At 38.3% G+C, this 15,992-nt stretch overlaps 1 protein-coding gene and 1 non-coding gene across 2 annotated transcripts; both read right to left on the bottom strand.

The window, feature by feature from the left end:
* Nucleotides 1–9,732: 9,732 nt before the first annotated feature.
* Nucleotides 9,733–9,897, bottom strand: LOC125362838. Its single transcript, XR_007213138.1, has one exon. It is a non-coding gene; the product is annotated as a U1 spliceosomal RNA (small nuclear RNA).
* Nucleotides 9,898–12,156: 2,259 nt separating this feature from the next.
* On the bottom strand, nucleotides 12,157–13,761 carry LOC125362213 (histone-binding protein RBBP4-like). The gene has a single exon (XM_048360922.1). It carries the CDS (start codon nucleotides 13,717–13,719, stop codon nucleotides 12,550–12,552), a length of 1,170 nt encoding a protein of 389 aa, XP_048216879.1. The 5' UTR covers nucleotides 13,720–13,761; the 3' UTR covers nucleotides 12,157–12,549.
* Between the last annotated feature and the right edge of the window lie 2,231 nt (nucleotides 13,762–15,992).

The raw sequence follows: 15,992 nt of genomic DNA on the forward strand, positions 1-15,992 counted from the left end.
TTGGCGCAGAACGGAACTTCCTGAACAAAGACCCAGAAAGGCTACAAATCAAAGAAAGGTTGGACAAATGGGACTGCATCAAACTGCATAGCTTCTGCATGGCAAAGGACATAGCTTGCAAGATAAACAGAAAGCCCACAGACTGGGAGAAGATCTTTACCGGACATTCAACAGACAAAGGCCTCATCTCTAAAATATATGCAGAACTAAAGAAAATTACCTTCCTCCAAAACAAAACCGCAAAGAACCAATAGCCCCCTCAACGAGTGGGCTAAAGACTTACAAAGAGACTTCTCTGATGTGGAAATGAGAATGGCCAAGAGACATATGAAAAAGTGCTCTACATCACTGGCCATAAAGGAAATGCAAATCAAAACAACATTGAGATTCCATCTCACCCCAGTAAGAATGTCATATATCAAGAAAACTAACAATAACAGTTGTTGGAGGGGATGTGGCCAAAAGGGAACCCTACTTCATTGTTGGTGGGAATGTAAACTGGTTCAGCCACTCTGGCAAGCAGTATGGAGATTCCTCAGAAGGCTAAATGTAGAACTCCCCTATGACCCAGCAACTCCACTTTGGGTATTTATCCAAAAAACTACAAACAAAATCAAAGTAAAGCCACCAGCACAACAATGTTCATTGCACCGCAATTTGTCATAACGAGAATCTGGAACCAACCCAGATGCCCCTCCGTAGACGAATGGATCAGGAAAATGTGGTACATATACACAATGGAATTTTATGCCTCTATTAGAAAGAATGATATTGCCCCATTTGTAAGGAAATGGAAGGACTTGGAAAAAATTATACTAAGTGAAGTGAGCCAGACCCAAGGAAACATGCACTCTGTGGTCTCCCTTATTGGGAATAATTAGCACAGGTTTAGGCAAGTCACAACAGAGGATCACAAGAGCCCAATAGCTATACACTTATGATCCCATAAGATGATGCTAAGTGAAATGAACTCCATTTTATGAAAATGATTGTTATATCAGAGTTGAAACTACTTTCAACATCCCATGTGTATCTGTAGTTTCTATTATTGATGATGTTCGTGTATCACCTTCCTGTGATTGTATCTACACTATCTCTGTAATCTTATCTGAGTGTATGGGAAACAGTGTGTACTGGTATTAGAATTAGGAAATTCAAAGGGAATACCAAAATTGAGAGACAAAGGGTAAAATACGAGAAACAACAACAAAAGCAATACTTGCAAAACTGTTTGGTATAAGTGAACTGAACACCTCAGGGGGGGACGGGGGGCGTTATGAGGGACAAGGTAACAAACAGTACAAGAAATGTATCCAATGCCTAACGTGTGAAACTGTAACCTCTCTGTACATCAGTTTTATAATAAAAACTTAAAAAAAAAAAAAAGAAACATTGCCATAAAGATTTGTTCAGAATTATCTATTTGGCTTTCTATTTAGAGATAGTCACAGTGTGTTGTGGCTTACTCAACCATCAGTAATTAATAACCTAAAACATATATTTACAAAATTTCCTTTTATTCTCTACAGCAGTCAGGTACATATACAATGTAGCTTCCACTCAAGTTTATTTAAACTCCACTATGCCAACACAGTTTTTAAACCTTTAAGGAAGCAGATCACATTCAAAGTCACCAAAGTACAGAGAGAATTTGGCATGAAAACTGACTTCCATGCAGGTATGAGCCATAGAAAGTGCTGAAGACCCACACTTAGTGATCAAGATTTCTTTTCCTTTATTACATAACCTTCTATGTTCTCGCCTAGGAAACAAAGGGAATCAGATGTGGACGAGTGAGAAACAGTTCAAACATCAATATAAATTTGTCTTGAGTCTGAGTTATCCTCTTCAGGCTCAGAGGTTATGTATATCTTTGACATCCCTGCCTTCAGCTTTCTAGTTCATTAGACATTTCAGAGCCTGAGGAGTTTATATTACCCAGATGAGTGTAGATAAAATCAAAGTTTTCTCCAGTAATGTGGGTGGGCTTGGTCAAGGGAGTGAAAATGTTTGCTAAATTTAGAGGGTTCTTGTAATGCTTACTAACCACAAAATATGTTTGGAGAACACTAAAACTGGAAGACAAACCACCCTCCTGCTAACCAGCTTCACTCACCACTGAACTGGTCAGAATTGAAAACACTTGAGAGCAGTGACTTATTGTTAGCTTTAAGATTTCCGATGGACCAGGGACATTCCGCTTAGGCAGTGAACAAAACTTAGTGTGTTTGAACAGCTGTCAAGAGGAAGTCATTACCAATCAATGTTTTTTAAAAATAGCCAGCAAGTTTTCATTAGAGTGAAAGATAGATTTTTCCTTGGCATAATTCCCCCCTAAATAAATGACATGCCTAGTGGTACAAGTTGTCATTTTAATTTGGACAAAAATCTACTGATTTCAGTATATGTGACACTGCCACATTTGAGGTTTCAATTTAACAAAATGCCTAAGTTAGGGAATTAATTATCTTCATTCCAATTTTTATAACTTGCAAAGAGAAATAATGAGCTGAATATGGCTTTCTATGAATGTCTACCTAGGATATTGGCTTAGGGACTGTTAACTATAAAACTACCTTCAGAAATAATCATTTAACCATTTCTTTTTTTTTTTTTTTTGCCAGTTCTGGGGCTTGAACTCAGGGCCTAGGCCCTGTCCCTGGCTTCTTTTTGCTCAACGCTAGCACTCTACTACTTGGCTTTTTCTATTTATATGGTGCTGAGGAATCTAACCCAGGGCTTCATGTATACGAGGCAATCACTCTACCACTAGGCCATAATCCCAGCCCCTAACCATTTTTTTAGTTAATTATTATAAAAGATTTAATAATTTTTTTCAAACTTTTGATAAGAAGAATTCCTTCTATTCCTTTCGTGCTTGTCTGATATATATATATATATGTATGTATGTATGCATATATATTAAACTCTCTAGTGAGGAATTGATTGGTGATTTCTGTCTTAGATATTGAATGCATTTTTTCTAATCTTTTGCTTTTCAGTGATGATTTTCAACAACATGATCAGTGAAGTGCATGCAAGGCAGCTGGGTCACACAGAGGGAAAAGAACTGAAGGTCATTAGAGTACCCACTCTGCACCTACCTCTACCTGAACCCAGAGGGAAGCTCTTACTTGGCTTTGATAAAGATCTCAAGCCTCACATTAGTTGTCCAAGTGAGACTAAAGATAGATAGATAGATGGGTGGATGAATGGATGGTTGGATGGATAGGTACAAATTGCCCTTTTGCAATTTTTAAGTTCTAAAGGCCAAATTATTTTGTAGAAAGATACTCCAAAGATTGCTCAGTGAAGTCACTACTATAATGGTTTTCTCTCACTTATAGTGTAATGCATGACCTCTTAAAAAATACATAACTTGAGACTATAAAACTCCATATAATTATACTTGATAAACTACTTTCTTTCCCTGCCTGTGAATATGAAAGAAACATATATAACTCTTACCAGTGAGACCGATTAGAAGGGCCCACTTCTCCTTAGGTCACTGCACCAGGAAGTAAGCATTGACAAAGCTCTACTAAATATTGTTATAACATTACAAATGTTAATGATAAGTCTTCTTTGTAAGTACTACCTTTAATGTTAATTTCTCCCTTAAATAGGCTAAGATGGAGGGCAGCATGAGTTGATTCCCTAATTGAAAATTGTTAAACTTTCTTTGGAGCCTCAGTTTCCTGAAAAAGCTAAGCAGTTGGCCAATCTGCTCTCATGCCAGACTAGCATGAATGTCTTGAAAAGTTGCATGACCACCATGGCAGCTTGCTATTGTAGTACAATTCCGTCTCCAAAAAGCAATGTCCCAGCCATAACTGTTTCAAGTAGATTCTGCTAGATGTTATACTATCAAAAACTCTAAGTGAAGTTTAGAGGCCTTCCAGCCATTTTAACCCACACAAGGAGTACACTTCCCTGGCAGAAGGTCCTAGACTGGGTGTATGCACAATAATCTAGTGGCATGCAGGACTGAGCCTTGATTAATGACCACACCCTTCCCTCATCCACTTTTTAGCATATAAGGCAGTGGTTCTGCTCACTTTCCAAACCAGGTGGGAGACAACCCCCCCTCTGCTGCCCCCTAGAGGGTAATAAAAGCTTCTTTTTAAAAATATACTCAAACTGCTATTAAGATGATGTACAGAGGGGTTATGGTTATATAAGTCAGGTAATAAGTACATTTATTTTTAAAGACTGTCACCTCTTTTGTGTGGTCTTGTTTTGCCAACTTTTGATTTTTATTATTAATAGAATGGAAGAACTAGTGATAGAAGAAGAGAATCGCAATCGCAGAAATGACAGCAGAGCAATAGCCTATGCTAGCAGTAGCAGCAGCAGCAATAAAAGCAGTCATTAATACAGGCCATCTGAAGAGTTGCAGAGAACTTACAGATTAGAAATAGTGGGGAGCAGTGGCAATGGATACAAGAACATAAGAAGAGAAGCTGCAGACTCAAGTCGTTGGGAGAGTTCCAGGGAGATGTCAAGCATAAAGGATCAAGGGCCACAGTCAGCCTACGCCTGAAAATTGTAATGTTAGTTACTATTAAAGGCTGATAGTTCCAATACCCTTGCAGAGCTGTAACATGTGTTATTGTAAGATTGGGAGCTCTAGCACACAAACACAGTATGAGAGCTATAGCACAGGCGGTAGGTACCATCATCTGCTACTTGCTGCTGCTGTGGTTTTACTGGAATCTAAGCCTTACAATAGCTGCCAAGTGCTGGGACCACTAATAGTTAATGCCCAGAGCAAAGTATCTCAAATCTGAATTTCTAGAGCTGTAAGTGTTTGTTTGCCTTCTAAAGCTGGGAGCAATGGGCTCCTAGCTATCAGAGTTTGGAGCTATAAGCCTCTGAGAATGTGGGTAGAGGCCCTAGGCGTTAGGCATTTTGGGTCTGAGATTTTCAGCAATTGAAGTGTTTTCCCTGATAATTCCTATCTGAGTAGAGACAAAAGTTCACAGCTAGTTGATGGTAAGTACCAGGAAGGTTGTTCTGCTGTGTGAAATCTTTCAAAGCCTACCCCCAAATGCCTTGGTAGTTTCTAGAACATTTAGAGAATATTCTCAAAATATTGTGAACAAACTTTTTATTCTCTCCAGGTCTCTGTTTTAAGGAATGTCAACACTATTGAATTACTTAGCGAGAACTTGGAATGACTCTCTACTTCTACTTTTTCCCCTCAGCCAAGAAACAAATCACTTTAACCAGTAGATTCTGCCTCATGGAGATTTTCCTGTCCATTTCCTTCTTCTTGATATTCCTGAGCAGTTCCTTCACTGTCCTTTTGCTATTACTTAGTTTTGACTCTCTCTAATTCCTTCTCTACTCTTTAGCTGAAACAATCTTAATTGTGAATACTCATTGCAATTTATAGCCTCCAGTGTTCCTCTGATTTTAAGATATTTAAATCCTTAAATGTCATTAAAAGTCCTTACAATATACTACATCTATATACTACATCTTTACAATACACTACATTTTTCCTTTCTCCCTCCGACTGCTACCTTCAGATCTGGTTGATACTCATTACTTGCCATTCCCAAATATTCCTCTTGCTACTAAGCCTTTACATCTGTGATTTCCTCTATGTAGAATCTGTTTCTTGCTCATTGCCTAGCAACTTTCTATTTACTATTCTGGAATCATTTAAATGGTTCAGCAAGATACAAGAGCAAATAAAAAGGTTTCTTCCTACTTTCTGCTCTCACACAGTCACTTAATGCTTTTGATACCAGATGTATACGATTCCTAAGTATCAAGTGAATATGTTGCTTCACAAGTGGACACCAATTTGATGTCCTCCAATTTCATTAAATGTTGGCCCCGCCTGGAGATAGTCTCAACATATGTTGATAGTGAAGTCCGAAAAGATGTTACCCTAGTTCAGATGCCAATGGCAAGTACAGGTGGAAATCTATACTTTACTTCTGACCTATAAACTGGAATTTCCACGGCCCCTTCTTTGGCTTTAATTTTCTAGAAGATCATACAGAACTCAGTGAAGTACAGACTTTGTGGTTTATATATAAATGATACTATATGTGATACAAATGAGCAGCCAGACAAAGAGCTACATAAATTAATGTCTGGAAGGGTGCTGAGTTCAGGAATTTCTGATATTGTGGAATTGAGGTTTTCTGATGTTAGGGGAAGCAGATGTGTTTGTCATTACTGAAGCTGTCCAAACTCTACCCCCGTGTGCTTCCATTGAAGCTTCAGTCCAATAGATGTGATTGGCAAATCAAAATGTCAGCCTCTCTCTCTCGAAGGCTGGAGGTGTTGTGAGATTGAAACTCACAAGCATTTATATCTTAATCTCTTTGCTTGTCAGTCCCCATCTTGAAGGTGTTAGGGAACAAAATATGCAGTCATTTCATTAACATAATGAATTGTAGCTCAGAAAGCATCAGTGGTAGGGCACTTTAAGGTGCATGCAAAAGTTACTGAGTTTGATTCCCAGCAACTGAACCCAGTTAGGATCTTAAAAACAAACCCCTAGGGCTGGGAATATGGCCTAATGGTAGAGTGCTTGCCTTGTATACATGAAACACTGGGTTCGATTCCTCAGCACCACATATATAAAAAAAGCCAGAAATGGCACTGTGGCTCAAGTTGGCAGAGTGCTAGTCTTGAGTAAAAAGAAGCCAGGGACAGTGCTCAGGCCCTGAGTTCAAGCCCCAGGACAGGAAAAAAAAATTCTAAAAACAAACCCCTAATTCCCACTTGTCACTCCAGAGATTCCAAAAAGTTTTAGGGACTGTGTGTCAGGAAACAGGGACAAGATAAATATATATTTATATATATTAATTTTTATATATAAATATATTTTTATATAAATAGATTCATATTTATTTTATATTTATTTAGATATGCTGTATACAAATATATGTTTATATTATATAAATATATGTATTTACTCCACAATATTAGAGTCAACTTCTCCAGGAAACTTGGAGATTGCATAAGGAGTTCTGCTTCAGCACTCTCACAGACCTGGGCTTCGATCACAGCTCTTGTCACACTGATACATCAAACACCTCTATTTGAAGGGAGATGCAAGCTCTTTGGAGGGCTGTGGTGAAACCAGTTCTTTGAAGATTTCCAGGAATTAAGGATGAGGCTTTATGGAGAGTTTCAATAGAAAAGAAACAAGCAGAAATTACAGTAGAGCAGGTCAGCTTGAAAACATAGGGATGGCCAATAACTTCCTCTTATTTTCTATGCACAGAAACTGAAGTACAGAAAGGTTAACTGATTGCTAGGAGTCATAACCCCCACAGCCCAGGCATGCTGACTTCCACATGTACATCCTAAAGAGTACAGTATAAACTCTTCTGTTGAATACAGTAGCCAGTTGACACCTGTGGATACTGAGCACTTTAATGTGGCTAGTAGAGTTTGAGAATTGAGATTTCAGAGTTTAAAAATATATATAAAAAATCTCCAAGGGCAAGGTAATAAACCCTCATGAGTAAGTTTTTAATTGGTTTCATTTGTTAAAAAATATTTTGGATATGAGTTCAAGTAAACTATTACACATAAATCCTCTTATTTTTATTTTTCAGTGTCTGGAAGCAAATTTAAATTTATATAACGTTTACATATTTCTGTAGGACCACATTGCTAAAGATGAATTTTAGTTGACATGACATTTAAGAGTATTAAGAATATTAATATTCTTCTGCATTTTACTCTAAACATTTTGACTAGGACAAAGGCAAACCTATTTTAGTACTAAATTTTCCTCTAATATTTCTTGAGAAAGAATATTAAGGAATCACAGCTTTAAAAGACAATAAAATAGTTTAACAGTATGTTTTGTTTCATTGTTATGCTTTTTAAATTGCCAGGGATGATAACTGATACTGGTGTTTAACTCAATTGATGAAATAAGCTTTCATTTATTTTCCCTTTACTACAAAAGCAGTGAGTGTATTGAAATCAAAATAGTAAATAAATATTTAGATTTCCCATGACTAAAAGAAATTCATGAAAATGGTATATGAATTGTCAAGTTTGGGGTGCATTTTTTTTATATAAAGAAGTCATTAGACACTCACAATGTAGAACCTACTCCTGTCTAACATACTATATATACTCAGTTTCAAACCTCCACATATAATCTACAAAATGAGACTATTTACAGTTAACTCCCAATTTGAGAAGTCATTATGTTAGCTTCTAGTTCTTGTCACCAAGATTCAGTCACAACTGGCTAGTAAGAATGGCAGTCAGGGTCACTGTAGAGTCACCTACTTAATGAACTTAGATGACCTTGAGAAAGTTTGAATCTAGAAGAACTTTGGGGAATATTGTGATGTAGAACTGAGGGAGGGCTAACAAGAAAAATGATGAAACATGGAATGGTGAAAACTGAGCATATGAACAAAATCCTTTTTCTTTATTTTGCCAGTCTTGGAGCATAAACTCAGGGCTTGGGCCCTGTCCCTGTGCTTGTTTTGCTCAAGGCTAGCACTCTACCACATGAGCCACAGGCACCACTTCTGGCTTTTTCTGTTGGTGGTACTGAGGAATCGAACCCAGGGCTTCATGCATGCTAGGTAAGCACTCTACCACTAAGCCACATTCCCAATCCCTGAATGAAACTTATCTCCAATAAACTACTCAGCAAAAGCCAGAAGAGGTGCTGTGGTCAGTGGTTATCACCCAGGCTGAGTTCAGGCCCCCAGGACTAGCCAAAAGCAGAAAAGAAAGAAAGAAAAAGAAAAGGCAAGGCAGATTTTTAGGGCCACTTTTATATAGCACTAATGCTCTTTGTGAATCTCCTTCTAAATGACCTCCCAGTGGCCCTATCACCTAATACTAATGAAGTAGTGATTAAGTCTCAATATACAGATTTTGAATGTATACAAAATACTCAGACCTTAGCAAACCCATCAGGTACTCAGATTAAACATCTATTCTAACCTGGTATGTCAGTTTATACCATAGAACTGCAACGATGATGCAGGAAATATAGTTGAGCAAAGGCTCCCATCTGTCCAGGCAACAGGCAAGGCATGGAAACTTCTTCCCTTAGTGGACCTGGAGTTATTTACTTGTTATAAGCCCTTTTTCTTTTAGTTTTCTCCCTAAACTTCTAAAAGTTCTCCTATTCCTTTAACCTTCACTAAAGTCTACAGCTGAGCGGGTGGTAAACATCTATAATCCCACCTACTTGGAAGGTGGAGATGGGAGGATTGTGGTTTTAGGCAAACCTGGACAAAAATAAAAAATTATGAAGACTTAATCTCACCAATAAAACCAACGTGCCAGTGCGGATTTCTTGAACTCTAATCCTAGCTACACAGTAGGAATAAGGAGAAAGACGGAGATGTTAGGGTAGCCCTGGGAAAAACACTCAAAACCCTGTTAATGATGGAAAACTTCTGAGAAGGCTGAGACCTAAGTTAAACAGTAAGTCTGATAGTTGAGAACGTAAAAATGGCAAACAGCAAAGAAAACAACACTTAAACATATATAATTTTTGCCATTCCTGGGGGGCTGAAGTCAGGGCCTGAACACTGTCCCTGGCTTCTTTTTGCTCAAGACTAGCACTCTATCACCTAAGCCACAGCACCACTTCTGGCTTTTTCTGTACATGTGGTGCTGAGGAACCAAACCCAGGGTTTAATGCACATTAGGCAAGAACTCTACCACCAGGCCACATTCTCAGTCCCACTTAAACTTCTTTTAAGACAGAAACGTCAGGGGACAGTGCAAACACAATCCCCCACTACCACAAATTATGCAATAAAGTTTCCTGCATTTGGAAAAATTGCAGGGGTCAACACATTCGTGGAGTGCAATGGATAAACCTTGCCCTGGGAAAAACACCTTTGTGATTGGGTATCTCCCCTGCCAGATAAGCATATGATATATACATATTTTCACCAGCTTTATCTCTTTGCTCTTCTGCTACTGTTACTTATAAAATTCAATAAGCTTTTCCTTCCATAAAGAATAATTACTACAAAAGGCTCTCTCACAATGCTATATCATTTAAGTTTACAAATACTCCTATGAGGGCACAATTATTTTCCTATTTCACAGAGTGGGAGAAAAACATTTTTAGTTTTTATTTCCCCATTGTAAAGAAGCTTTGAAAGGATATAAAGCATGTTATTTCAGTCATCACTGTTTCTTGTACATATTATACATTACCTTACAAATGCCCGATGTGCTTAAAATAAAGGAAAGCTGAGGGGGGTGAGGGAATTATTCCTTTTTTTAACTAGTAAAACATGATATACTGAGTCTAAATCAGAACAAAACTAAAACCATTATACTTTCCATGTTGATATAGCCCACTGTCATATAAAAAGATGACAAACTTGAGCCTGGCAAAGTGGCTGACAATTACAATCCTAGCAACTCAGGAGATATGAAGATCAAAATTAAAAGCCAGCCCAGGCAGAAAAATCTGTGAGACTCTTATTTCCAATTAATTCCCAAAAAGGTCAGAAGTGGAAATGTTGTGACTCATGTGGTAGAACACTAGCCTTAAACAAAAGAAGCTCATGGACAGTGAGTTCAAACCCCAGGACTGGCGCATGAGCACACACACAAAAGTAAACTATGTAAATGAATGAAAAGTTGGTGGAAACATCCATGGATAGGTAGGTATGTAATAAAGTATAATCCTGAATGTTTAAGAAAAAGGTTTCCACTTCCTTTATTACTTCCCCAAACCTACTGGCTTCAAACAACCATTTGTATACTGGTCTCGATTTTATTCATTAGTAATTTCAGAAACTTCAACCAGATGGTTTATCCTCAGACTACTTGGCATCAGCTGGGCAAAGATGTAGACATCATTACCCTCTCTCTAACTTGGCAAAGACTGCTGAGAATTCTGCATATCTGGCTCCCCACCCACTCCATACCATCAGAGTGTCTCTGCAGTGTCTTTCCAGTAAAATATTCATACATCTTATCCAGAAGAAACAAAACCTCCAAATCACTTAAAAGGTACATCTAGAAATGAAATAAATTTCCACTACATTCTATTGGTCAAAACAGTGATAGGTTGCTTTATAATACAAGCAGTAGGGAATAGATCCCATCTCAATGAGATTATCCAAGAATACACAGGCATTGTCAATATGCTACACTTTTCTCAACTGAGAATGTTCACACACATTAAACTGTGGAGTTTCCATTATTGCCACCCTGGACCAGACATTCCTCATGGAATAACATTCATATCCCAAATATCAGTCAATAAATTCTAGAAAGCCTTAGATTAAAATGCAATGAAGCTTGGATATATATCTGAATTAATTTCCAGGCTTCAACGAACATGTCTCAGGGGTGACATAGGAGTGTCTGTATTCTAGTTATTTAAGGTAATTCAGACTTCTCCAAATCTGCTGGGATCAAGAAGCCCAAAATATCATTACAGCTAAAAATTTACTCTATACAGAAGTATTATTATAAATCAACCCTTCACTACCCACCTCCTGGGCATGCACAAAACAGCATTGCCACTATTTTAGCATCTCAATGGGGAGTACTGCTAAGTAAGGACAAAAATAGCTCAAAGATCCCAGAAACCACATAGCAAAAGGGAAATACAAATAGCACAAACAAGCACAGGGCATCTCAAACAACCCTCCAAAGTACTTCACTTTATTCTCAACACTAACCTCTAGAGACTTCATGTTTTAAAAAAATTTTGATTTTCTGAAGATTTGGACTACTCTTGCTTTAAAAAATTTGAATTATTTCCATAGACATGATACCAATTTTTCTCATTTTCTTTTTTTTATCATCAAGGATGAATTTAAATTTAAGAACAAAATAAACTATCAACTCACTCTTCTTGACAGTCCACCTGTGGTACAACTGCAAGGTAAAACATACAACTTTACAACTTGGTGGTCCCAAGTTAAAAAAACAAAACAACACAACAAAAACCATTTCACAGAAAGGAAAAGCATAATATGAAAAACAGCCCAAGAAATACACTAATGAGCAAAAATATATGGGGAAGAAGGAACATGTAGTTTCAAAATAACTGAAGAAACCAAGAGAAGACTGGTCTACATAGGAAAATGTGCTTCCTGGAAAGTCAGGTGTGAAGTCTTCAGGGATCTATATGACTCGAATCTCCCCTTATTCCTCAATAACAATGACATCTTTCAATACTTATACTTCATGGCTCAGACACCTACCTCATTTGGCTCTATTCCTTACTCACTCTAGCCTTTAGTCTGAAAAACTGGGGTATAGCTTAGGAAGAAAAATAATCACACGTAACATATCCCTTTCCGTAGCTACTTTAGACCAGGGTTTTTACTAGAAAATTCCTGAAGAGTATTTAAATACACATCTGTGGCTTTGTTGAATTAAGTCCCCCAATTAATATTTATAAAATACCCACTACTTGGGTTAATGGCATTGTTGGTGATACTATTATAGAGGGATAGCTGAACAAAGTCTGTGTCTCAAAACCAGTGTTAAATCAATCTCAGGGTAGAAAAGAATAAAAAGGGGAGTCTAAAACTACAAGTGCAGGCATATCTAGGATCCCTGTCCTTCTGGATCCACACTTCCTTCAGGGTCTTCATCATTGTAAATGTTCTCTGCCATTTGCCACACCTGCATGATATTATCTTCTGATACAGAACAAATCACCCAGGGTTCATTGGGATTCCAGGAGAAATCAGATATCTTGGCAGTGTGACCACTATGAATAAACAACTCTGGTGGGCCATCTTCTGCATCTTCTGGGGATTGTTCTTCTCCAATTTTACTTAAATCCCAGACATTCAGTCTTCTATCAGTACCACTAGAAGCCAAAATAGTGTCATTGTGAGGGGACCACTGAACCTGGAATATTTCATCCTTATGTGATTCAAAGGAATGCAACTTAAGTTTCAGATTTCTCAGATCCCACAAGGCAACACTCTTGTCAGCTGATCCTGTGGCAAGAATGAACTCACTATAAGGATTGAAAGATAAGCAGTTCACTTCAGCAGTGTGAGCATCAACTGAGTGGCTTGGCTTGGAAGTATTGTTTGAACGAGTATCCCAAATCATAAGTTTCTGATCATCAGCAACTGACCCAAAAAGAGGCTCATGAAGCAGATGCCAGGACACATCTTCTACTACTGCTGTATGCCGGGTGAAGATGGTCTTCGCAGCTACCACTTTTCCTTCCTTTGGAACTGCACTGATGTCCCATAAGCAGATGGTATGGTCGTCTGAAGCACTAAGTAAGTGCCCACTGAGATTTGGGTTCCAAGAAAGCCCATAGCCTTCCTTCTGATGTCCACAGAGACGTAAGTCTGGGTTGCACTCTCCAGAAGGGTCTGGCTTAGAAGAATGTTTTGTGTAGTCAAAAACAAGAACATCACTGGATGGAATCTTTGTTGCAATGATGCAAGGATTTTGAGGCATGTAACGGACCCTGTTTACTTCTCCTTCATGGTTAATCTTGATTTCTATTTCAATTTTCCCACTAACAGAGCCAAAACCTCCAAATTCTCCTTTCTCACTGTCATAGTGTGATGTGTCAAATTGTGCATCATCATTGGGGAGCTGTACGCTGGCTATCACAAGGTGGTTCTGTTCATACGATGTGTGTTTCCCCAGGACAAGGCAATGAATGCTGAAATCTTTCCCTTCAGGTCTGGTCACATCGAGAAGCCACTGCGCAGTGAGGCTGGGCCACTCCAGGGCATGGGTCATCACCAAATCGTACAGAAAGGGAGTGTTCTTTTTCCATATTTTGAATTGTGCATTTTACAAAGAAAGAAAGAGAGAGAGAGAGATAGGAAAGAAAGAAGGAAGGAAGGAACAAAGGAAGGAAGGAGTTAAAAAAGAAAGAAAGAAAGGAAAAAAGAGAAAGAAAGGAAAAAAGAGAAAGAAAGAAAAAAAGAAAGAAGACAGATACTGCGTACAAGTGGTTCATGTCTGTAATCCTAGCTACTCAGGAGTCTGACATCTGAAGACTGAAGTTTGAAACCAGCCGGGCAGAAAAAATCCATAAGATTTTTTTTATAAAGTTTTTATTATCAAACTGATGTACACAGAGGTTACAGTTTCATACCTTAGGCATCGGATACATTTCTTGTACTGTTTGTTACTTTGCCCCTCATACCCCCCTCCCACCTCCCCCTTACCCTTCCCCCCCCTGAGGTGTTCAGTTCACTTACACCAAACAGTTTTGCAAGTATTGCTTTTGTAGTTGTTTCTGTTTTTTTACCCTGTGTCTCTCAATTTTGGTATTCCCTTTCAATTTCCTAGTTCTAATACCAGTATACACGGTTTCCAATATACTCAGGTAAGATTACAGAGATAGTGTAGATACAATCACAGGAAGGTGATAGAAGAACATCATCAATAGTAGAAGCTACAGATACACATGGGATGTTGAAAGTAGTTACAACTGTGATATAACAATAATTTCCATAACAGGAGTTCATTTCACTTAGCATCATCTTATGTCATCAAAAGGGTATAGCTATTGGGCTCTTGTGAGCCTCTGCTGTGACTTGCCTAAACCTGTGCTAATTATTCCCAATAAGGGAGACCATAGAGTCCATGTTTCTTTGGGTCTGGTTCACTTCACTTAGTATAATTTTTTCCAAGTCCTTCCATTTCCTTAGAAATGGGGCAATGTCATTCTTTCTGATAGTGGCATAAAATTCCATTGTGTATATGTACCACATTTTCCTGATCCATTCGTCTACGGAGGGGCATCTGGGTTAGTTCCAGATTCTTGCTATGACAAATTGCGCTGCAATGAACATTGTTGTGCTTTACTGTGATTTTGTTTGTGGTTTTTTGGATAGATACCCAAAAGTGGGGTTGCTGGGTCATAGGGGAGTTCTACATTTAGCCTTCTGAGGAATCTCCATACTGCTCGCCAGAGTGGCTGAATCAGTTTACATTCCCACCAACAATGAAGTAGGGTTCCCTTTTGGCCACATCCCCTCCAACAATTGTTATTGTTAGTTTTCTTGATATATGACATTCTTACTGGGGTGAGATGGAATCTCAATGTTGTTTTGATTTGCATTTCTTTTATGGCCAGTGATGTAGAGCACTTTTTCATATATCTCTTGGCCATTCTCATTTCCTCATCAGAGAAGTCTCTTTGTAAGTCTTTAGCCCACTTGATGAGGGGGCTATTGGTTCTTTGCAGTTTTGTTTTGGGGGAAGGTAATTTTTTTAGTTCTGCATATATTTTAGATATGAGGCCTTTGTCCGTTGAATGTCCGGTAAAGATCTTCTCCCAGTCTGTGGGCTTTCTGTTTATCTTGCGAGCTATGTCCTTTGCCGTGCAGAAGCTATGCAGTTTATGCAGTCCTATTTGTCCAACCTTTCTTTGATTTGTAGCCTTTCTGGGTCTTTGTTAAGGAAGTTCCGTCCTGCGCCAAGGAGCCCAAGTGTTTCTCCTACTCCTTCCTTCAGTGTTTTCAGGGTGTCTGTTTTGATTTCGAGGTCTTTAATCCATTTGGAATTGATTTGGGTGCAGGGTGATATATAAGGATCTAGTTTTAGTGTGTTGCATGTGTTGAGCCAGTTTTTCCAGCACAATTTGTTAAAGAGGCTATCTTTCTTCCAAACTATTGTTTTAGCCACTTTATCAAAGATTAAGTAGGCGTAGTTCTGTGGGTTCATTCCCGGGTCTTCAATTCTGTTCCATTGGTCTTCAGGCCTGTTCCGGTGTAATACCAAGCTGTTTTTATTACTATAGCTTTATAATACAGCTTGAAGTTGGGTATTGTAATTCCTCCAGCACTGTTCTTTCTGCTTAGGATTGTTTTTGCTATTCTAGGTCTTTTATTGTTCCATATGAATTTCTGGATTGCTTCCTCTATTTCATCAAAAAGTGGTGTTGGGATATTAATGGGTATTGCATTGAATTTGTAGATAGCCTTTGGCAATATTGCCATTTTGATTATATTAATCCTCCCAATCCAGGAGCATGGGAGGTTTTTCCATTTCCTTAGTTC

Source organism: Perognathus longimembris, chromosome 13, assembly GCF_023159225.1.
Source record: "Perognathus longimembris pacificus isolate PPM17 chromosome 13, ASM2315922v1, whole genome shotgun sequence".
Taxonomy (NCBI): domain Eukaryota; kingdom Metazoa; phylum Chordata; class Mammalia; order Rodentia; family Heteromyidae; genus Perognathus; species Perognathus longimembris.